Source organism: Lepisosteus platostomus, chromosome 13, assembly GCF_059453375.1.
Source record: "Lepisosteus platostomus isolate fLepPlt1 chromosome 13, fLepPlt1.hap1, whole genome shotgun sequence".
Classification (NCBI taxonomy): Eukaryota; Metazoa; Chordata; class Actinopteri; order Semionotiformes; family Lepisosteidae; genus Lepisosteus; species Lepisosteus platostomus.
Window position 1 is genome coordinate 35,830,051 of NC_142623.1, and position 25,452 is coordinate 35,855,502.

The following is a 25,452-nucleotide window of genomic DNA, read 5'->3' on the forward strand; positions in this document are numbered from 1 at the left end:
TGAAGAGTGACGTCATGGTGCTTAATTCTCAGTTTCCGCCTCCAAGCGAAGAACTGATTAACATTAATGGCAGTGACTCTTTTAAAAGGAATCAAGGGATTTCCCAAAATATTGAGGTAAGGTAGTTCTTCTCTAAAATGCACCTTTCATACATTGTGGCGTATTTCAGAAAATGTGTGGTTGTTATGCATTTATATAAATGAGCATAGAATTCACGTTTATGAGAATTTAAAAAAGTATTATTGGCATTCTTCTTTTTTGGGTCTACCGGATTTTAATTTTTCCAGGAGTGTTTTGCATGTATGATTGTTGAAAGAAAATCATGACAACCAAAATATACTGCATATAATGTCAACATCTCGTTTTTGTTGCTTTTGTTAACCGAAGGAGCGCATACTCATAGTAAAGGAAACGCCGTCATGTTAAATTCAAACAAGGCTGTATGTGTTTCTGACAAAAATGTTATGTTCTAAAATATATGATTCTCGACCCCTCCCCCTTCTTTTCGCGGAGGTCCCCCATTCGTATCGGATTAATATACTGTCCTGAATATACAGTCATTCTGTTGAGAACTCTGTGAATTGTAGGTGGCGGTAATGTGCTGTGTGAAGTATCATTCTAGTGAATACCCAGATATTTTCTACTCCTAAATTCAATACAGAGAACCCTGGGGCTAGTTTTTTTTTCATTTATAAAATACATTACGAATACTCCCCATTACGAATTACAAAAGGCAGTATACATTGCATATATACTATACATATTAGGAAGGGTATTTATATTTATTTTTCTTTCTGTATGACACTGCCTAGTTGGAATACGCTGTCTTTACAGTTCTTTGTACTTTCAGTAGGTAAGATTCTTTGTTACCACTTCTACTGCAAGTTTATTATTATTGGTAATAGTTTTATTGCTTAATAGTTATAGCAATGAACAACTGAACATTTTAGGAATATCACAAATGACCTGTTGTATTGGCCTACCAAACATAAATATCCTTAATAAAAACAGAGTATTGTAAGCTATCTGGTATTCTGAAGACTATTATATGTCTGTTATATGTACAGCAGTTTTCTTAATCAATATCTGTATGTATCTGCGGTACACTAACATTGCTAACTACATCATTCTTACCACATGGTGTCGTTGTGTACTAACAAGGCACTAAAGATAGGCTTTCCTTAGCCCCTCCTTAAAAAGGAAACGCTAACATTACAGGAGCTTTTCATGAAACATAATACAAGAACAGAGGAATTTTCATTTTGACATGGATTTTTATTTATTTAAGATTCTGAGATGAGGTCGGCGCGTTGGGTTATCGGTTAATGAGTTTCCACTTCTGTTTTGGTGGTTCAATGGCTTCGTTAGATCACAGGTATTGGATGAAGATGCATTTTCTATTTTTTCTGGTGCCTTGTTTGTGGGATCGTATATCGGCACAAATCATCTACACCGTATTGGAGGAAGAGAGTGAAGGGACCGTTGTCGGAAATATAGCTAAGGATTTGTCTCTCCTGGTTCAAGACTTGGGGAAACGTAGATTCGAAATCGTCTCTGGATACAAAAAGAGGTATTTTGATGTGAATTTAAGCAACGGCCTTCTTATCGTAAAAGAGAGAATTGATCGGGAGGAGCTTTGCCCTAGCAGTCTGATTTGTTCTGCAAATTTAGAGGCTATTGTTTATAATCCTTTAAATGTACATCGTATTAAAATAAACATAATAGACATCAATGACAATTCGCCCGTTTTTCCCGTTGAACGGCTGCAATTCAATATTGCCGAGTCTACATTTCCCGGTGCTAAATTTCCCCTAGAAAATGCCCACGATCCGGACGTAGGTACAAACTCCATCAATAAATATGAACTCAGTCCAAATGATTACTTTACTCTTGATTTGCAGACCGATAGCAAGCAAGGCCAATCTGTAGAATTGTTGCTGCAGAAAGCTTTAGATCGCGAGAAAGAACCCATTGTTCAACTTGTGCTCTTTGCTTTAGATGGTGGCAAACCTACTCGATCTGCATCTGCATTCATTACGGTAAATGTATTGGATGTTAACGACAATGTACCGGTATTTAGCAGTCCTGTCTACAAAGTCAGTGTAAGCGAAAATGCCCCGCTCGGAACCGTAGTAATTAGACTGAATGCTACAGACGCAGATGAAGGTGTTAACGGTGAAATAGTATATACATTAATTAACCGTGGGCAAAATAACATACTTCTTTACTTCAGAATAGATCCTGATACCGGAGAAATTGTAGTTGCAGGTGATTTGGATTTTGAAGAAATCAGTTTTTATGAGCTTCGTGTTCAAGGTCAGGACAAGGGGCACACGCCTTCCGTAACACACTGTAAAGTTTTAGTTGAAGTGATAGACATCAACGACAATGCCCCTGAAATAAGAGTAACATCCCTCTTTAATCCCATTAAAGAGGACGCCCCATCAGGCACAGTTATCGCTCTTATTACTGTCTCCGACATAGATAGCAACAAAAATGGAAAGGTCACGCCTTATATAACGAGCAAAGGCCCTTTCCGACTTAAAGCATCCTATCAGAATTACTATTCTTTAGTCCTGGAGGGAGCTCTGGATCGGGAAAGTCAATCTGAGCACAATATCATCGTTTTAGCAAGAGACGAAGGTGTACCACCTCTCTCAAGCACAGGCGTAATTACTATTCAAGTGTCAGATGTGAATGACAATGCCCCACGATTCCCCAAACCTGTACTTGACGTTTACGTAAAGGAAAACAGTCCCCCAGGAACAACAATATTTTCCGTGTCTGCTATGGACCCAGATTTAAATGAAAATGCTAGGATAACGTATTATTTACCGGAGACTTCCGTCAAGGGTGTGTCAGCTTCAACTGTTTTAATCGTGAACTCTGTCACTGGAGATATATGCAGCATGCAGACTTTCGATTATGAGATAGTGAAAACGTTCCAGTTTCAAGTTCAAGCAACGGATTCTGGTGTCCCTCCACAAAGCAGTAACGTGACAGTGAACGTTTTTATCTTGGATGAAAATGACAATAGTCCTGGGATTCTTCCTCCTTATGATACGGACACAGACTCGGTGAACATTCCATATTCTGCTGACGTTGGATACTTTGTCGCGAAAATCCGGGCGGTTGATGCGGACTCGGGATATAACGCGCTGATTTCGTATAATCTTGTAGAACCCAAAGCAAATAACCTATTTAGTATCGGTACCAAAACTGGTGAGATAAGAACAAGGAGGCATTTGACTGACAGTGACTCACCTCATCAAGCACTTGTCATTTTGGTGAAGGATCACGGAGCTCGGCCGCTGTCTTCTACAGTATCCCTTACCGTTTTACTCGTCGAAAGTTCTTCTGAAATGCAAACGGAATTGAGACAACTGCCAAAAAAGGAGTATTTCACAGATTTAAATCTCTATCTGCTTATCTCCATAATCTCAGTTTCCGTCATTTTTTTGCTAACTTTCCTCAGTTTAATTGTAGTAAAGTGCCACAGAAGAGGAGATGATTTTAACAGTTACGTCACCCCAGTGGTCACCGCATACCCAGATGGGAGCTGGCGTTACTCTCAAACTCAACAGTACGATGTGTGTCTGACCTCCGAGGCCTCGAAAAGCGACCTCATAATTTTCAATGCGCCTTCTCCCAATATGAGTGGCGACACTGGGACGAGTAGCAGAACAAGTTCCTATAAACGGCCTCAACAGTGCGCATCGGAGAATGAGGTGAGAGTATTTATGATTTAATGCCCTGTCTTTTTTTAATACTGTACACGAAAGCTACAGGTATGCCCGTATTTCTTTTTTATTTTCAACTTGTAGCTTTTCCGAGTCCTTAATTTTGTATAGATCATAGAAGCACAACTTTTCTAATATTTGTAATTGGATTCTAAAAGGAAGAAAACGCTCGAGGCCTGTAAAACTTTAATTCCATGTATATTATAAACGCTATCCATTTGTATTGTTCCTGCAAGTAGTCTTTAACGGTTTCGTGGCATGCTGCTACTAAGCAGGAAATAAAACTAGAAAAGAGCTAGATTAGTTTCTTCGTCTTTTCTTTCTATCTAAACATTTTGTGTTTTTTTAACTACCTTCATATTTTAGTTAACAAGCTAAAAGAAATATAAATGAACTCATTTTAATTGCAACTATATTTAAACTTTTTAAACATTTTGTATCCCTATTTATAAACTCGAGAACATGGATTTACAACGTGTTTGTTGGGGCTCAGCCAGTAATCTGTGGTATGCTGTTAGTTGGTGAACAACTAAAATAGTTTCACAGCTTTTCTTTTGACACGTAATGTAAATACTAATTAAAGTAATTTGTGCAACAATATGAAGATGAATTCCTAAGTCTAGGTACAGTATATACTTTTCAGTGTATTAGAACAGACATATCCCGTATAAAAAAACAAAACTGCAAAATACTATCAAACTTTCCGAGTCGCTGTCCATTACCGTGGTGCTGAAAGGATGCTAGCAGTACAGACCAGCTTGGTATCTCAGCAGATTAGTGAAGAAAATGCAAGTTATTTTGGTAGCAGGTTTTAAGCATCTCTTGCTTACTTTCTAAATGTTTATATTTATATATAAATAGCATATTTATATTTATATTATATATTCTCTTTTTAAATTAAATATAATATATTTTGAATATCATATAAAGTTGAATTGAATATATTAGTCCTTTCATTATAGTATTGCAGCGATTGTCGTACATCAAAACATGTGTATGCCTGCGTAAGACTGTAATGTACAAGTATTATACAAAATTAAACGGTCAGCATATGTATACAGTTTTCAAACGCTTTATTTGGATTGCCTCGATATAAGGAATTAAACTTCACTGTCCTGTCGCTGTCCACTCCTATGGTGCTGAATCTCTGCTACAGTCTTAATGTTAAATGGTAGTAGGTTAGTTTAAACTTGAAGTCATTCAGCTATTTTACTTTACTTAATATCTTGCTTCACATATTTCTGAATTGACCATCTTTTAAAACAGTCTGCGGTTTAAATGGATTGCAAAATATAAAGTAACAAATGTCAAACATACAGCTAAACTATTAGTTGCTAACATAATAAGCCTAATTCAGAGTTTATTTAGTCATGTATGTTTACATTCCTGTTCATTATTCATTACAGCCATTAATTTAGTTTGAGCAAAAATATTAATATACTGTTTTCGGTGTGAGATGCAAAATGGATGTACAGTAAAAATTATAAATTTATTAAATTTAAATTATATTTATATAAATTATAAATTATAAGAAAGTATAATAATGATGTTTGATGATGCTGTTTTTGACCTGAGTATGAAAGAAAAGTTATTATTCTTATTAAAGCTTAATTTAGTTGCCTCAGCATTTTATGGTTGAATTCAGGTCTGGAAGACAGTGGAAGAAGCTATTAAGAGCTCATTAAACCAATAATTTGTGTTTGCAAATTAGCAAGAAATGGTCTGATAGTTTCATTTCTAAAAGATGGAGTTTGATCAAATTCTGTTTTTTTTACATCCATTTTTAAATAAAAATGACTCCGTGAAAGTGCTACTTCTAGGAAACACATTGCTTTTTTATATAGATTTTAAATATTCCCATCTTTCTTGCTGGAATACGTGACAGGTCACTTGCACTGTTTGGTTTGCAGTGTGAAGTGAAGCAGTAGAAAGTTAATGAAGCAATTAGTGGACAATTTTCCAGATTCAGGCCTGATTTGCTCCCACAAATTGTAAAAGAGTTAGGAATTGTCTTATCATTAAAATAATTAAAAGCATACCAGCAAACAAATCCAGCTCAATCAATTTAGAATTTTGTTTTCGTAACTGCCTTTTTAAAAAGTGTGATAATTTAAGATGTCAGGAAAAAAACATGTAATCTATGTAAATCTATGTAAATTGCCTAACTGAGTGAATAAATGTTTAGAACTGTATGGTGCCTTCTCTTAGAAAATTACATTAATGGTACTTTACGTATGTTCTTTAAAACACATTATTATGACAGATGCCTTTACCAGCAATATTAATTATAACAAAACCTCCATCCATTTTCTAATTATGTCATCCAGTTCAGGGTCATGGGAGAGCCAGAGGCAACAGGTGCAAGGCAGGATACAACCTGGATGGGAAACCAGTCCATCACAGGACACAGACACAAACACACAAACACACACACACACACAGAAGCCAATTACCTATTGGTTTTACTTTGGATTGTGGGAGGAAACTCATGCAAATGCAAGGAGAACATGCAAACTCCAAGCAGATAGCACCCCAGGAATTGAACCCCATTAGGCAATAGTGCTAACCACTGCACCAGTGTGCTACCCATAACATAAACATTAAAAATAATATTCAAATCTACTTAGAATAAGAATTAGCATATGAATAAGCATAAGCATAACTGCTTGTGTATAAAGCTGTCCTCGGTCTGATTGATTGCATGGAAGGGTACCCACTTCATCCACTGCTGTACTACCAACTGGGTGACACATGGTCATAATTAGCCGTTATGTTCTAGCTGCCTTGTTACACAGCAGGTCAAAAGGAGAAGCAAGGAATTACTTCAGCAATTCAACTATACAGCTATTTATGCAGATGCCAGAAAGTGCAATTTTGCTTAGCTCCTGAAATCGAATAAATCACAGTATAAGGTGGTAATGCTGCTATTGAGTAACAACAACAATGACAATAATGACAACAACGACAATAATGACCAAAACAACAACAATTGTTGATAGTATATTTAAGTGTAATGTTGTGGCAGGATAGACAGTACAGATTGGCCCCTTGAAACATGTGCCAGCCAGTTCTAGTTGGCTCTTGAGCTACTGGCAATAGCATGTACATTGTAAGATGTTTCATGTTCTGGCATTTTAAAAAATACAATCAGACTGTTTGGGGAGTACATTATATTTTTTATTGAAATTCCAAAATATGAAAGTATGGTGCCTAGAAAAAACTATTTCCCCAATATCGGTATGTTCCCTATGGTTCCTTATAAGGGATGTATTACCCATGGTAGATAATAAAACGTTTGTTGCTTTTACATCTTAATGCTACAATTCATAGTATAGTCAGTGTTGAATTTTTAGATGGAATATAGACTGCCTGTGGTATTGTTCTTGTATGCTAACTTAATGTAGTGTTGTCTCTGTAACAGTCCGTGTAAACAGACAAGCAAGTACAGAATGAGAAACTGTAAGGTCACATGACTGGTTTATCAGAACAGAGAGTGGCTTTGGCAATGGATTTTGTAAAACTCACATTTTTGTTACAGGTGGATTTTGGCAGACAAGCCTGGATTTTTGTGCACTAATGCATTCTCCTATTGCCTTCTTTCTAAGAGGCTAATGGATGTCTTTGGGATTTAGCTCATACATCTTTAACACAAAAGTGAAAGGCCACCTGAGGTGAAAAAGCAAGATATCCTGTCTGTGGCAAACCATTTGTTGTTCTGCAAATACAGTATATTAAAAAAAAAACATGGTGCTGTAGATTTTATATATATAGTGCATATACACTGTTTACAGTACATATGTGTTTCAGTTTGTCATAGTTTATTATATTTAAATAATTATATATTAAAAGTGATGTTTTTGTTACCTGGAATAAGATATCCAGTTATTTTGCTAAGGCAGATTCTTTGGGATACTGCAGGAAATGACTGGATTTTATCCCCAGATAAGTAAAGTGTTCATAGCCAAATTAACTAGATGTGCCAAATGGTCTTCTCTTATTTCTGAGTTGTCTGATATTCTTGGATTTTTGCATATGAAATGTAATGTTTTCTTTAGAATATTAGATATTGAGGAAATCAATGGATCTGAGTTTCTTAAAATAGTGCCCTTGAGCTGCTGTAATCACTGACATTCTGTGACAGTTTTGAGATGAATGTGATCAGCACCATTTTGTTGCGTTTAGAACTTTAGAAATAAAGTTTGCTGACACTTTTCTGCCTCTGGCCTCTAGATAGTTTGGTTTTTCACTAGAATCCCTATTCTATTTTGGCAACACTCAATTCTCTGAGCTTCCTTGTTTAACTTTCAAGTTATGACATGTTTTCATACTTTTCAGTCTCTGTCTAATATTTTCTTAAGATATTATATATTTTCTTGAAACATTTCTGACTCTTATTTAAATACTAGTAAGCAGTAGATACGATTTGTCCATGTTTTAAGTTCACTTGGTAAATGACTTGGTATGTTTTATTATACCTCTTCAGTCTAAGTGTTCTTCTCTGTACATTAAGAATTATTTATGCTCCTAGCATTCACTCAGACTGAGGATGTTGGACCCAGATGGAATAGTGACATATTACCCACTGGCATTTCTACATTTAGGAATGCATCACTGGATTTTCTTGGAAAGGCCTGGGGTGGCAAATCTAGAGCAGTCTAACTCTGAAAATATTAGGACTACTAAGCACAAAAAAGTTCACAACAAAGTAGCAAGGGGCAGACATTGGCTTTGCCCTTCATCACCAGGCAGGTTTATCTTCCCAGTAATAAGGAGGCGTCTCGGCAGTTGTGAAGACGTCTCGGTTAAAGGTGCTGTACCTTCACTGCAGAGGTCACTGACAAGGTGAATTTCAAAGATTTTTTTTTTTTGCTGCAGGGCAAAAAGTGCTCCTTGATATTCATAACTGTAAATTTTAAACTTTAATAGATGGCAATCTAGCATGAATTATTGTGTGAATAAAAGAACGGTAACTATTTTTTTCAAACCTATTCATCTAGAATTAACTGGGGTTATGCTGCCATTTGTTCTTCTACTGATTACTGAAGAGTTCATAGTCAGGCAGTGGATAGCATCAGTTCTGACTGGGCCATTCACAGAATAATGTACTGAAAAAACTGCATGCAACAAAGTAGTTACCACTTCAGCATGTTTAGTCCAGTAGAAGACTGTTAATTATATCTATTTAAAAACCACACAGCTTGAGTCCAGAGGCACTGTCACAGGGAACAGCTTGCACTAGGGACAGCATCAGCAGACAGATGAATCTAACTGCTGGGTGCCCTTGTTAATCCTTAGATGTGGTTATGTGGTCTGTAACAAAGTCTATAAAATAAAATGTTTGCAATTGGCCATTATTATTGGAATGACTTATTATTCTTTTATTAGTAATTATACTAATACAGATTCTTGCACATTGCATATAAGATAGAACTACAGGTACATGCAAATGTTATTAGGAATAATATAATCTTTAAAGGTACATTATATGACTTACATCAGCATTGTATAATAAAGTAGGTTGTGCACTGATGGTGACTGTAGTTGGTTATTTTTCTGTGCTCACTTCTTGTTTTCTGATTATATTAAACAGATTCTGCTTTGTGGTGCACATCCTTGCGCGAGGCTTTGGACTTCATGATGCCCGGAGTAACAGTAGACATGGAATAATATTCTAAGACAACACCCCTTGGGCATTATTGTCTGAGACAAAGTGGGGTTAGGAGGGTAGAATCTCAGTTTATCATTTAGAAGACAAGAAATGTGGTCCTCCTTTGTAGCCTGGAGCTCGTGCTTCAGACAGTATGCTGTAAGAGGTGAAAGACCAGCCAAACTCAAAGTGATTCATGTACAGTAGCATATCTCCAAAAACATCATCATCATTATCAGAAATAGACATAAAAACATTTAATGACAGACTGTTTCCCATAAAAATAAGATTTTTTTTTATTAAAAAGGTCTGGATGTTATTTCAAACATCTATTAGTTCTATACGTATAATAAAAGAAAGGTTATTTTTTGCATTATATTTTTATACTAAACAAAGATTATAGGTATTGCACCATTTACAATGAAAGCCCGGATGCAGGTGAGAAAACGTACAGGTGAAAAACAAGTTACAATGGCTCTAATAGTGTAAGTTGTCACTTTATTTGGCTAGGTGGACAAAACAATAGATAGAAAATTTAGAATGTATTACAAGACACCTAACCATATGAAGACTTTGCCAGGTTATTTTCTGTGCTCTTGCTGAGAAATGTTTTAAAGTTCTAGTTTCAATTGCCAAGCCCTGTTTGGTATGTCAGTACCTACAGTACATTCCTCACAGGAGATTGCAAACAATTAAAGCCCTCTCTTCAGGGACTGAAACTGAGCTGCCTCATAAAACAAGCCAGATTCATCCAACGCCAGCACCGTACATGCAGGTGTTCAAATCCACTGGCAATTAGCTTCGGTGAGGTTTGTAACAGCAAGGACCAATTCCCTGCTCTTTCAGGTCAAAGTGCCTGATTAAACCGATGTGAAACAAAGCCACATTCGATTATAATGAGGCCTTTGTGCCAGGTTCACCCACAACATTGTGCTAACATTCATATCGCCATCACGCATAGCAATAAAATGCTCCAGATGCTTTGCTTTTTACAGATTTCTCACTATGACAGGGATAGAATAGAAAAAATACATATACCCTGTCACAGTGAGTCATTTTAAGAAAGCAAAAAGTTTTTAGCATTTTTATTTATACAGAAGCACAGACAATCTATATGAAAAATCTACAGCTGATACGTGTGCATGTATACAGAAAGAAAAAAGAAATGGTATTGCAGTTTCGGCTCATATGTGTGCTTTTTATAAAGCTTTGTTTTCTTTGTAGTTGGCATGACATTTATGCTTTTTTAGCACTTTAGAATATCTCGTTTGGATTCCACCTCAGTGCTGTAAACTTTGCTTTTCAAATCAACTCATGGCACTGACAGACTGAGCATAATTAGCACCCTGATTAAAAGCTTCTTAAAGGAAAGTAAAAATAAGGTTTACATCCCTTCAGAATGACAGTGTCCCAGGGTAGTACAAAGGTACTGTAAAATGTGTGTATGGTATGTGTGTATACAGTATATACAGTATGTATATATGCATTATGTGGAAAGCACAATGCATATATTCAGACTTAATGATGCATGAGCTTTTCAACAAGATCTCCATTCATTTTGCTCTGAAGGTAACAGATATAAAGCAAGGTTAATAATATAGCATTACTGACCAGGTGTGTTACCTTAGACTTCAATGCAGCACTTTCTCATTAGGGAGTGAATTTTGATTGGATATCTCTGTCATCCATTTGCCTCACTACAGAATCTGTAGCTCCAGGAGTACCTGTGCTCTTGCTTTAGGTTGAGACTGACAGGTTATTGGATTTTTGAGTTATTGCAAAATGGAGGAAGCACTTCTCAGCACTATAGTGGATTTCATTAACATACAACAAAAGGCTTATAGATAAAAATATGAAAGTCTGTAACAAAATAACTAGAACATGAATTCTATATGAATTTGAATGTTTGTTTCTTTAAATGGTGAATGTAGTACACATAGAAATAATTTTAAATGGTAAGTTTGGGAGCAGTTATAATTAATTATACTGATACTTCTCTAGTCATTGATTCCACAAATATTTTTATGCTTTAAAGGTGTTCTCTTCAAAATCATATATATATATAACATACAGTATTTGGTATAATATTGGGATGGTATTTTTTTGGGGAAAAGCTTCATATCTATGTAGACATGGGCCTTGGTTTGTAAATCAGCTCAATAAACATGCACAATAACAAGTTTTCCTGGGAAAGCCAAACATTCTCTACTTTTTAAGAAGGAATTTTTAGATGTACTATTTCCCAAAGCTATAAACCATATATGAGCTAATAACTCCGGAACACATTCATTCCAGAATGTCATAAGGATTGCTGTACTAGCTATTTTTCTGTCACATTGTGACAGAAAATATGACAAATATCAATATATTTTGACAGTACAGTTTAGCAACAGAAAAGGACTGTGATGCATTGATTTAATTATATTTACAATATTGCTTTTAAAGCGAAAAGTGTTAACTTGTAAAGTTTCCCTTTAGAAATGTATCAGATCTTCTCTCTATGTACTTAACACACATACATTACTTAGCTACACAGCATTCTTTGTGTTTTACCCTAATAAATATCTTCATAGATTATATCAGGAAATATTATTATTGTAAAAGACAGACCCACCTGTGTTGTTTAAGCGTAGTTCAGTGTTCATAATGTCTAAGTGACATTTTTTTCTTGAAGCAAAGCAAGGATCAAATACATCCTAATGTTTAGGAATTACTTGGGTGTGTTTCAGTATGATTTTAATGATCATTACATTTTCTTTTAAAAGAAAAACAAAATACTTCATGGCAGGTTCCAAATCTTAATGTGAATCTCATACAAAAATGAAGTTAAAAATGCATTTTTATCCACGGTTAATATTAATATTTTATTACCTGTGGTATAATCAATAAGGAATAATATATTAAATCCATCCATCCATTTTCTTACCATTTCTTCCAATTTAGGATAACGGGGGAGTTGGAGCCTGTCCTGGCATACAACAGGCTGAAGGCAGGGTGCCCTGTGCCTATTAATATAATTAAACACTGATATATTTTTGTTTGGGGAAAAAAAAAGAATGCAGATGGGGAATGTTAACGGTGTTGTCCCAAATGTCATGAACATTTTTTTAAAAATCTATAACACCTGTTGTACAACACAGAAATGTCATTTTTATAGACGGTAGCTCTTGCCTGTGGCCAGTCACTGGGGAGCATTCTGGGTGGGGTTAAGCAATACTGAGTGGGGCTAATTTAGAACAGCAATTGAAGGGCAGCTCCTGCATTGTTCCCTGATTACTCACATAATCTAGCTCTCAGGTGGCTTAGAGTAATTCTCTAAATATTTAACAAGTATGAGAGGAGAGGATTTACAACAAATTGTGCTGCAAGGCCTTTTGCAGTAATCTGATTAAGTTAAATTTTGCAATTTTTTTATTAGATGCAGCAAAAATGACAATGATTTGTAACATAAATGACAACATTTCCAGGCTGAAATTATTAGGAAGAAAGGTTTGTCTACCCTTTTTCACTAAAATAAACACTTTCAGACATTTGTTTCCACAAATTAGCACTTGGTATATACTGTATTTGTGGAATTAATTTAGCAATTAAAGGTGAAACTGAGGTCCTGACTCTCAGTGGTCATTAAAGATCCTGGGCATTTCTTGATAAAAGTAGGGAGTTATCCTGGTGTCCCGGCCAAATTTCCCTCCTACCCTGCTCGTTGCTTGCCAGGTAGGCTCTGGCTTCCCACAACACCATAGGGTATAAAGTGGTTTCGCAAATGACATGACATTTGGGACAACATTCCATCTTCAGCACTGCACAGTGATGTACTGTTCTGTCTACATTTCAAAAGGACAGTACACAACAGGACTTCCACAACATAAAACATCCTTCAGTCATTTATGTTTTTTGTAGTTTATTCTACTCCAAAACCTAAACTAACTTTGTCTACACAATAGCTGCACAGATTCCTGTATTCCTACAGTCAAAATCCCCCCCTTAATGGAGTACAGTATATATTGCAGATGGTAGCATTTTTTCAATATTGTATTTATTTAACGCGCTGGAAAAGCCAAAGTGCGTACAGAGTAGGGAACCTAATGGATATTTAATACCACTAAAACCATTATCAGATAGCAATTGACATGAATTGTCATGGTTTGATATACTGTTATTGATTTAGAAAAACGTAGCACTCAACCTTTAACAGACCAACATCTTCTCTAGCAATTTTCTTGAGGTCAGCATTCCGAAATGCACCATTCTTTGTAGCTTTTACATGATCCTAAATTCACTTCCTAGTTGCCTGATCTGTTTTTTTTTGTTTTTTTGTTTTTAATCCTTGGAAGTATATATTGACCTGCAAACCTGTGTGGATTTCTACTGTGTACTTGTGGACATATCCCTCTGACTGTTATTCTGTTTCTTGCTATTTTAAACCTCATTTAAATAAGAGTTTTAATAGAATGAAACATACCTGAGACAAATAACTTGGCACTTTTTGATTTAAATTAGAAGTGGTTTAAAAAAAGTATTAGTTGTATTGTAGGGACATCCCCACTTTTTTCTCAAGATTTACTTTATTTGTAGGGAGAATTTCTCACATTTTCCCCCAGGTTTTATTTTAATACATACTGCACCCTATTTCCAACATGCACACATGCTTTAAAAATCATCTTTCATTCTTTCTCATTTGTAAATGTAATTGATTTTGAGTGTTTAATTGAAAAGTGATTTTATACCTATAACTGTAGCATCCTGTTTTATGTGACATAGATACAGTATGTGCATTTCTAACCATTTCTTGTGAAATGCAATTGTCTTAATATTCTTTATTTCAATCTAAAATCATTAGCAAAAGAAAAAAGGATTTTAGATGAAAACATGTATTTGCAACATTGACTAGTTCTTTTTAGTAGTGTTTTTATTGACTTGACCCTCTGCTTATTGAAAGGTGTGTATTCCTACTGCAGCTATCGCTTAGTGAAACCACTTTGTGATGACTTTGACCTGTATTCATTTGACGTTTCGACGAAAGCAAATCATGACCTGGCTGACCGGATTTGCATCTTTTTGTATCCTAAGGAATCAATCTTAATCTGTGATGAGGGCATTCTTGCGCATCTTAAAAGAACACATCAGAAAGATTTGGTTATGCCTTTGAAAGACAACGATAATCTTTAGATTTGATTATACAGCCTGTCATTTTCGATGCGCACAGGGATGAACCAGCAGCCAGTGATTTCTTACTGACAATAGAGTGCGTCTGTGCTTAGCGCCTTGTCACACAAGCAGAACAGCGCTGCCCAACCCTTTTCCTCCTGTAAGCGTGAATACTGTTGAGTGAAGAACAGGAGATGGAAAAAAATCTCCACCCTTCTGTTATATATACAGTATCGATTTGGGATTTCTAACTGGACGGATGGTTTTTTTTTCTTTCTTGACGAAAAAAAAAAGGGATCTCGATGGTTTTTAAGATTGCGATTTCCAAATTTAGATGCGGGTTTCGGGTTTATAGGAAGACGTATTTGCACGGATCTTTTTGAAGCGGATTCGCGATAATTAGTGCTCACACCTTTGTTAAAATAACATGCAATCATTTTACCCGATATTAGCGGCAAATATGTATTCATAACCACAGAAAAGTGCCTAATAATAATGCATAGCTCTTTTAAATAGACCTGGAAATAAGAATTAATATACCCTGCATTTTTCGCAACAGAAACTGGGCGAACTGCCTGGTCTTTCGCAATTCAGTCGCTATTTTTTTTTCTTCTGAATTGCTGAAAAACAGCCAGCAGTCTTTGGGCGAGCTGCCCCTCCCCCGCAACACAGACACCATTGCACACAACAGCAGGGAGAATAGTGGAGAGACAGAGTGAGGGAACGATAGGCAGCACCAGTGGCTGTGAAACACACCCGTCAGCCGAGCTGAGGAGAAGCAGGACGGAGAAAAAAAATGGATTTATCAATACAATACCAACATAGAAAGAAACCGGAAAGGATGTTTTGGTCGTCTTACACATAGCGGGGTAACGTACAGCATTCTTTTTTAATGTGGTGGTGCGAGAAAACGTACTGCAAGCTAAAAAGGCGGAAAGCTGTTTTTAATCCTTCTGCGGATTCAATGAGCTTGCAATGGCTCTTGCGGGGAGATGTAGCAGCAAAAAGAAGAACGTGCCCGTTTCTTTCTTGATATTGTTATTATTTTGTGGCCTTGCATCAGGGCAGATTCGCTATTCTATTCCAGAGGAATTAAAAGACGGATCTGAAGTTGGGGATATTGTGGTGGATTTGGGTCTCGATCTTCGAAAGATCTCCGCCCGCAGGATTAAGATAACCTCTAGCAATGCTAAGCGATATTTGGATATTAATCTTAGCAACGGAAAATTGTTCGTGAATGACAGGATAGACAGAGAGTCGCTTTGTGAGCTAAGCAGCTCCTGCTTTTTGAGCCTCGAGGTGGTCGTGGAAAATCCACTGGAGGTGTACAATGTGGAAGTGGAAATATTAGATGTGAATGACAATGCGCCGCAGTTCCCCAGAAATGAATACGAGTTGGAGATCTCGGAATCTGCTTCACCTGGGGTGCGATTCCCTGTGGAGAGCGCGCAGGATCCGGACGTGGGTTCGAATTCAATTCGCATGTACCGACTCAGCCAGAACGAGCATTTTGCTCTGGACTCCAACACTCCCGCACCGAACAGCAAGCTGATAGAACTGGTGCTAAAAAAAGCCCTGGACCGCGAGCGAAACCCTTCTCATCAGTTGATTTTGACAGCTGTTGACGGAGGTACCCCGGCAAGAACTGGCACTGCTAAAATAAACGTGAGAGTCTTGGATTCTAATGACAATGTTCCGGTATTCGACAGCTCTATCTACAGAGTTAATTTGCTAGAAAATTCACCCAGGGATACGTTGGTGATCAAGCTAAATGCAACAGACTTAGACGAAGGTTCGAATGGGGAGGTCTTTTATTCATTCAGCAGTTATACACCTGAAAGGGTCAGGCAAATCTTCAGTATGGACCCAAACACTGGGGAGATCCGAGTTCGGAGCCATGTGGATTATGAGGAAACCAGCTCTTATGAGATTTATGTACAAGCTATGGATAAGGGGGCGTCTGCAGTGGCTGTGCATTGCAAAGTCGTCGTAGAAATCGTTGATGTCAATGACAACACGCCTGAAATAGTGCTGTCTTCCTTATCCAGCCCTGTTCGTGAGGACGCGCGGCCTGACACCGTGGTGGCACTAATCAGTGTGACAGACAAAGACTCTGGCCTCAACAAGCAGGTCAGCCTTGAAATTCCTTCAGACCTCCCTTTCAACATCAAATCCTTCCGAAATTACTACACCTTGGTCACGGCTGGCTTTCTAGACCGGGAAAGCGTGCCAGCGTACAACATCACCCTCACCGCAACAGACTCAGGGTCCCCACCTCTGTCATCCAAGAAGACCATCCGAGTGGAGGTCGCGGACGTCAACGATAACCCTCCCCGTTTTGAACAGACATCCTACACCATCTATGTCAACGAGAACAATGCCCCCGGGGCGTCTTTGTGCTCAGTGAAGGCCCAGGATGCAGACAGCAATGAAAACGCCCAAGTGTCCTACTCCATCGTCAGCAACGAGAAGCACGAAATCCCCATCACCTCCAACGTGTCCATCAACTCGGAGACGGGGGTGGTTTACGCCCGCCACTCTTTCGATTACGAGACCCTGCGGGAGTTCCACTTCCAGGTGTCGGCGCAAGATGCGGGGGTCCCCCCCATGAGCAGGGTGGCCACCGTGTACGTGTACGTGGTCGATCAGAACGACCACGCTCCCGAAATCTGGCACCCCTCCCCGGTCAACGTGTCCAGATCGACAGAGATGATACCCAAGGACACAGAGGCGGGCCACCTCGTCACCAAAGTGGTGGCGTATGACGCGGACGCAGGCCAGAACGCCTGGCTGTTCTACTTCCTGGAGCAGGCCACCGACCCCACCCTCTTCAGGGTGCACCAGCACACGGGGGAGGTTCGCACCACCCGCAAAATAGTAGAGGACAACTCCACCACCTTCAGCTTGACCGTCCTCGTCAAAGACAATGGGGAGCCACCTCTCTCTGCCACTGCCACCGTCAATGTGGCGGTGATGGAGTTAGCTCCTAAGGTCATCCCCGATCCCAAGAAGAGTGTCAAAGACAACGGCAAGCTCTTTACACATGTGACTCTGTATTTAATTGTTGCCCTGAGTGCCACCTCCTTTGTTTTTGTCTTGACTGTGATAGTCCTGGCTATAGTCCGATGCAGCACCCAGCAGGGGCCGTGTTGTGGGAGCCAGTGCTGTGTGGCACAGAAACAGGCCCCAGACAACAGTCAGCAGCCCAACAATAACGTGGTGCTCCGCCGTGACTTGAAGGTGGAGCCTCATTATATAGAAGTGAGGGGCAATGGGTCCCTTACTAAGACTTACTGCTATAAGACATGCCTGACAGCCACCTCTGGAAGTGACACTTTCATGTTTTACAATACTGGCTGCCCCCCTGGTACCAGTACTGTAGGTTCAGACAGATTCTTCACTGGCCAGAGTGGACAGAGCCAGATCTTTGTTCGTAGACTCAGCATGCCAAATGAGGTGAGACTGGATGGATCAGTTAAGGTATATTTCACTCCACTAATTGATACAGAGATTTCAAATGCTTTGTATCTTTTTAAAAACTCATTTATACATATTTTAAGATCATTTTATTAAATAATTGAAATGCATTTTCATTATGTTTCCAAATGGGCTTTCTTTTTAGGGGAACACACAGTGTGGTGGTATAATGATGAAAATAGAAATTCTAAAATTTGTTCTCCCTAATGTTAGGTAAGGTAAGATTAGATCTGTAAATTTGAATGGCTATTTTATCATGTTTTCTCTTTCATGAGATTTAAGGTGAATATAATTATGCATTCTGCCTATAATTAAGTTCTTTCTCCTGAAATCAGATGGAAATTGCATGTGAATCCGAGCTGCATGTGTTTTGATGTGTCAGACCCAAAGTGTTTTGTACATCTTCCTTTTTGTAACCAATGGAGCAATCATTAAACATCATCTCCTAACCATTTTCTGTATCCTGGGAAAAATTGAGTTATTAGCGAACCTTACAGCTGCTTTTCCATTTTTTTATCAGCATGATTTTAGTTATAGTCATAAATAATTCATTTTTTTTCCATCCCATACTTTACATAGTAGTTCTCTTCCCAGGTTTAACGAGCAATTTCTGATTTTCTCCAGACAAGCTGCACTGACGTGTTCTACTTCATTGCTAAGCAGCTGGAGTTCTTACTTGTTAGGGGTGACAAGGCTGAGGAATGTTTCAATTCAGCTAAGCTGTCTCACATGAACAGTGCAAGGAAGTACTATATTATTCCTTTGCACTTCTGGTGTTAAAGAATGATACTCATGTTTTCTCAGAAAGGTTTGCTTTTGAGAACATTTAAGAATTCACTAAATTGTAAGCTATTTGTCATAGTTTTATGTAGAACTTCAATCTAATAAATAATGTTCTCCATTAGAAAGGTGATCTGCCTATGTCTGCAATCCCCTTCTTGATGTAAAAAAAAAAAACACCTCTAAAATGATCTTATGATCAGCACTGCTTCAATGTGCTTTTTAATGTCAAAATAGTGGAACATTTGGGTTCTTGTACTTTAATGTATTGGAATATTTTTTTTTTATTTAAATGGACTGATGTTGAATACTGAGTTCTGGTTATGTCTTGGATAAAACCGTGCTACATCCGTCATAATGAACTTGGAAGAACGTGAAAAATATAAAAGGGTGTTTTGGGCTGTTGTGCTCATTTGGTTTCTAGTAGTTTATCGATCTGAGGATCTCATCAGTGCATGAAAGATCCAAGGCAATTATCCTTACCAATGTAGTTGGGCAGACACCCACCACTCGTTATGTAAAGAAATGCTTCCTGTTCCCATTCCTAAATGCACTTCCTTTTTAAAGTCCATTTGTAATCTTGGGTGCTCGCTGTAGGTATTCTCCTGCCAACACAAAGCAAATCATGGAGTAGTAGAAATAAAGAATTGTCCAAGTCTGAGTCTACGTTAGTATGAGATTTGTTCACTTTATAGTTGGGCAATTAACTGTGCCACACTTATAGAAAACCTGCTCATGTTCCCATTCATAAAGTTCAATATGTGCAAACTTACTACAGATTCTGTGTAAACTATGTTACCTACAGTACAAGGAATTTTTTATTCCCCGTGGTTTGCTCTGTGACATTCATTTAAATTGACCTGAATTGAAGAAGCAGTGAGTAGATATCCAGATCTCTTCTAATCTTCTTAACTGGCATATTTTAACCCCTAACTCTCACTGGTTGGGTCTTAGTATTTGGTTTGAATAGAGAAGATGGCTCTTTATATTCTGCTCCATATCAGGAAATATAAAAAGAATATAAAAATACTGTGATACTAAAACAAGCAGAGTGTGTTGAACAGTCCCTGGTGAAAAAGGCATGCCAAGTGAGTTATGAGCACTCATCTGGAGGTCTTGTCAGTTCAAAGCACAGAAGCCACTCACCAGAGACTCTGGATGTGGAGGCCATGCACTTTTGTTTGAAAGCATGCTTTTGCATTTCAGACCGGTCTAGTATATATGCAAGAGTTAAATATGTGATCAGCCCTCTATGGGCAGCAATGTAGAGATCAATACCATCTGTTTTCTTCTGTTAGATTGATGGAGAGCTGCCATTTGGAATATTAATGCTTTCACACTGCTGTGATCGATTCAGAGACAATTGTGTATGCTATTGTCTATTTTATTTAATTGTTTATCGTACAGCCATTTATGCTGAACTGGTGGTATGCACCATTTTCTTGGACTTCCAGAAAGTAGATAAAGATGTGGTTTACAGAGTTTAGAATTTCCTATGTCCTGCTGTTGAATCAGATGTTTAGGGTGTTGTCTGCATGTCAGCTCTATGTTATTTTGTTACATAATTGATGTTAATGCACTTGAGTTAATTTATCAAGGTAAGTCACTTGTAACTGTATTGTATACGAAATATATTTTTTGTCTCTATAATTGAACAACATTTTGGGACCATGCTTACAAATGTAACATATACCTTTTGTGTTTCAAATATAGCATAATATCTGTATTTCTGCATACTCCTTCTTACGGTTTTACATACATTTGATTCCTTATTGAAAGAGTATATCATGACAAGGCCTCATGGCATTTATTTCAAGAAGATTATGTCAGTGCCAGAAATCCTGCAGACTGATCGGGGTATCCTTAATATTATAGTTGTCTAAGCATAACATGAACAAGAACATTGAAGATGTGGCCATAACTCTTCGGGTTTTTTGTAGACAGTAACATTTTGAGATGTATGTGGTCACTGATTATTTCAGTTTATACAACTGTAGCCTGGTCCCAATGTTTCTGCATGCTAATAGTTTGTAGTGGCTGCTAATTATGAAAATGTGCCTTTTATTTAACATTTCAACTTAAAAGAGTATTGTGATTTCCTAATGAAAAGAAACATTGACATCTAAAATTTGAAGAATTTATGCCCATATGTTCCAAGGATTTTTTTTAAAGTTTTGTTTCTCAATGTGATCTTGTTAAAGAAGAACAGAGCATGTATTTCCTCTCATGAATTCCATCCTCAGGATTGCAGCTGCAGTTCCCATTAAAGTGTGTGTGCTGCAGATATGACATGACTAATTAATGAGACAATATTTGGTTTAAGGAATAAGCATAAAATCCCAGCTTAGGGTTATTCCTGTTCTTCTTTTGCAGTCCAAGCCTCCCAATGCAGACTGGCGCTACTCTGCATCTTTGAGAGCAGGAATGCAAAGGTAAGCATTTTAAATCTAGTCAGCAGCAGATGACTTTCCAGAAGTCATTTTTGATCTTCATCCTATATCATTATGCATGGAATATGACAGTTCATGTAGGTTTTCCTCTTTACATCAGGAGTGCTTTGATAATTTATAACAAATATAAAATCTACAGTAAGTGTTTCTTAAGATTTATGCAGAGCTTCAAAGATATCGTAAGTGATATTTCATTTGTGTGATTATAGATATAAATAATAATAATAATAATAATAATAATAATAATAATAACAATAATAATAATAATAATATATAGACATATACATATAATATAAATGCAAAGTTACAGATTACACTAACAAGGAAGTGCATCACTTTGAATTTGAAATGGACCTACTGTACTGTATGTCATCTACCAGAGCCACCAGCTGTTGTTAAAATATCTTGGTAACCCTGACCTGCTTCAAATCTAAAATAGATTTTTAATGAGAAGACTTACGTACATTGAATTCCACTTTTAGAGAAAACAAACAAGCAGAACAATCTAATAAATGTCACTTAACCAGTAACATGGATTGGCCCATATGATGTGAAAATGTAGGTCAACTGCATATAAACCATGTCCCAGAGCTAAAGAATCTGCATGCACAGATTTGAAGGAAAGTAGAACTGAAAATTTGAACATTTTTTACCTTTTTTTGTATTTCAGAAAAGTAAAAATTCGTAAACCCCATTCATTCATTTTAGATAAAGAGTGAGGAGTCAGTGGAATGTTAAAGTTTTGAGACAAATGTGGAAGGGAAAACTTGTTGTCTCCTGATGCCTGCTAAATAACAGCAACTAAAACTGCTTCATGTGGAAAGAAGTGGTGAAAAAAAAATAAACACCTATTATTCCAACATTAATAAAGCACAATTAATAGCATTTACACTGAAGAGACAAGCATGCATTCAAAGAAGATAAACATTTAGTAGCTTAATTTCTGTTGGCCAGGTTTTTTTGTATTGGATACTGTGCTGAAGTATTAATTAGTGAACCTTGGATATTTAAAGCTAATGAATATTGTTTCACATTCTTAAAATGGCCAACAATGACAGTTTATTAAAGCCATATATAACATCAACATTTTTTATATTAATATTAAATTATTTTTTGTAAAAGGTTGATTAAAACATTAAAATGGTTTATTTTAAATATGTAGAAGGCTTGACAACCCCCTCCCAAAGCCCATAATTCTTCATTTGGAATTTACCCTCCTTCATTTTGTGCAGACACCATCCTCTGCAATGCAGTCCTTAAAGGGTTCTTTAATTCCTTTGTCTTTTTTATTTTTTTATTAATGTATGAAATGAACTGTGGATGGAGTTCTAACTAATGATAATTCTGAAGCTAATCTCAATCAGAACTGTGTCTTGGTGCAGCCGAATTGACAGCAGATTAAAAAGAAGACTTCTTGAGAGGATCCTTATTGCAGCATTGCTAAAAATAGCACTTCACATGGGTGTTGGTCACATTGTGTGTGCTGAATTGCTGTTTTTGTGGGTGTCTGCACTTGTGCCTGTGATCATGGCTGTGTGGACCTGTAACTGTACTTTGTCTTTGATAAATGCTTGCTTAGAGGTAGATCCATTTCCTGATTCCATGTAAACCATGTCAGCGTTGGTACTGTAGGTGCATGGGCTGGGGTTTCAACCAAATGAGCTGAGGATTTAAAGAAGATGTGCAGAGATCTAGGCAGAATATAATTTAACCAACTGGAGGTTGTGTGGGTCCTGTGAAGTTCTTATTATGTGCTACAGTATGGAGTAGGTGTTTAGTTTCTTCATCCCTGTGGAAACACTGGAGCCACAATATTGATTTAATTTTAATTGCTTGCTTCTTATTATTCTGAGAAATGCAGCAGAGAACTGACACTGCAATAAAGAACCTGGAGGTTTTGCAGTATTCATTCTTTTGTGAAAGGAGACATAAGGTTGCATCTCCACAGAAGAGAAATAATTATGCTTTGATTCAGGACAGGGTTGCAAACATACTCTGAATTTCAGAAACAATTAAATGCTTCATTTTAATGCTTGAATCACTGGTTAAACTGTTAGATGAAATGCAAGCTTGAAAAGAGATGAGGGCACATTGTTTGTTGGAAGACAGATTCATTACAGTAATGCTGCTGTTTCATATATTTCATTATAGAATCTGCCACACTGCTGAAAATGTAGTGTGGCTTGATAAGAAAAAATTGTCTTATCAAGTGATAGAATACCTAATGGTCAAAAATAAAATAGGTGAATCTTGTTCTGCTTCATTCTTTAATTTACTGCAAACTACCCATGTGAAACAACAGCATTTATTAATTTCTCTTTTTATTTTAATCTGTCTTTATAATCACCATGATTTCATTTCATGTAGTCATTCCTCCTGTTTCATTTCATTGATGGTAGACAGGGGAATGTTTAACTGAGGAAAAATATTGGCATAGTATAGCATGAACACTCAGTGACCTAAGAGACAGGTGGATTGTTCCCATATATTGTTCCAAGATTAGGAATACATTAAAATAACAACTACATTTGTTTTCTTTGCAGTATTTTAACTTGTTAGCACTCCCATGCTGAGGAGCATCATTTAACAATATAATCAGTATCTTTTTATAGTTTTTACCAGATTGGATAAATCTGGTATTAAAATGTGGACATGTTTAAGCAGTTGCAGTTAATGTTAATCACCCTACAAAACATTAGGTTCCAGGTATCTGCCTAGCATATTCAAATGCATTATTTAATTGAACAAAGTGTCCCATGAGAATCTTCCATGTAATCCAGTGTCTTAGACTACATGGAAACAATGCGACTCATTCAAAGCTTATTTCTTTCATAAAATAACATAAAGCTTTTACTAGGAAACACAGGTATCATTCAATTGCTAAGAACCCTCTGAAGTGAAGGGTTCTGCAGTCACTTTCTACAATATAATATTACCCAATATGAATTCCCTTCCTCTCATATTTCTTATTAAAATGTGTTATATAAGCTATTATTTGTTTAGTATAGTTATACAACATATTCTTTGCATTAAGGCTATTAAACAAGCCTTCCTTACTGTACAGTAAATCCCTGAGTGCATTAACACAATTCCAAGAAAGAACATGCCCCCATATTGTTGAAGACCATAATATTGTGTAGAATATTAAGGAAGGTCAATTCTCTTGTTTCAATAGTAAAACTATCAAACAACAAATCACTATACTTTTAGCAATCCTCCTAAAGATTTTTTCATAAATTAAATTGAATTAATTCCTTCTTCGCAATCTAACAATTTTAGATTCAAATAGCCAGAAAGAATATATATGAATAAAGTTCATGGTTAGAGCAAGAAAAACATGCTTAAACAGTAGTTCTTCTTGTAATTCCTCTAAATAATTACTTCTCAAATACCCCTTGAGATGACTAGACAAAGAATATGCTTTATTTGGACTTGCAAAATCATTTTTAAGTTAACATATTTTGATTATAAATGTGCAGATGTTCAATGAACACTCTGCATTCTAGTTAAGCATATCAAGACAGCTGGATCTGAAATTGTCTGCAAAAACCACTCGCATGTTGTGTCAGTGCGGGGAATAAAGGATCACCTTGCTTTCTGTGCTTAATAAACATTACTTGTTGCATAACACAGTCAAATTAATTTTAATATTATCCTCATTAAAACACCATAAATACTTGTATTGTGCTTGGCTTCTCACCAGCCCACAACAATTTCTCAAATTCTCTCTTCTCTCTCATTGCATAGCTCACCATTTCTATCTCATATTTACAGTATTTCTGATAAAATATAACCTCAATAAAAGGACTAATATAACAAGAAATTGTTTTTTTTTAGAAAAATATATCAATACCTTAAATCATGGTGCAAATACTAATTTTTTGTTGAGATACTAATTGTCCCCATTGTATGCTAATGAAATAAGCGTTATCAAGGTGCAATGGCAACTGCATCCTTTCATTCATTGTCAGCACATGTGTGAATTTCAGATCTGTTGCTGTCATTTCCAGCACCTTAAAAGGGGATCTGATCAGAGGAGTTATGATAATTGCTGGTCTGTGCTGAAAACCAAGAAAGCCATTTTGAGGCAGACTGAGAGAAAGAAACGCAATTTAAGCATCAGTCCCTGTAGAGATAGCCAGGGTCTTTTAGAGGGTATGTCACAGCAACAGAAGAAAACTCCTCATTTAAAATGCACCACTGCCTTGTT

The 25,452-nt window shown here is 36.9% G+C and overlaps 1 protein-coding gene across 24 annotated transcripts in view; it reads left to right on the forward strand.

Annotated features, from left to right (window-relative positions):
- LOC148650533 (protocadherin alpha-C2-like) overlaps positions 1–25,452 on the forward strand; it is a 167,020-nt gene that overhangs the window by 124,588 nt on the left and 16,980 nt on the right. For 21 of the 24 annotated variants that reach the window (XM_088604463.1, XM_088604474.1, XM_088604476.1 and 18 more), the window contains exon 2: positions 21,166–21,224. In XM_088604463.1, coding sequence (XP_088460589.1) covers positions 21,166–21,224 — 59 coding nt within the window. Of the gene's footprint in view, positions 1–1,230; positions 3,729–14,655; positions 18,016–21,165; positions 21,225–25,452 lie in introns of those variants that run through there. The other 3 variants (XM_088604462.1, XM_088604459.1, XM_088604461.1) reach the window with 3 other exon arrangements.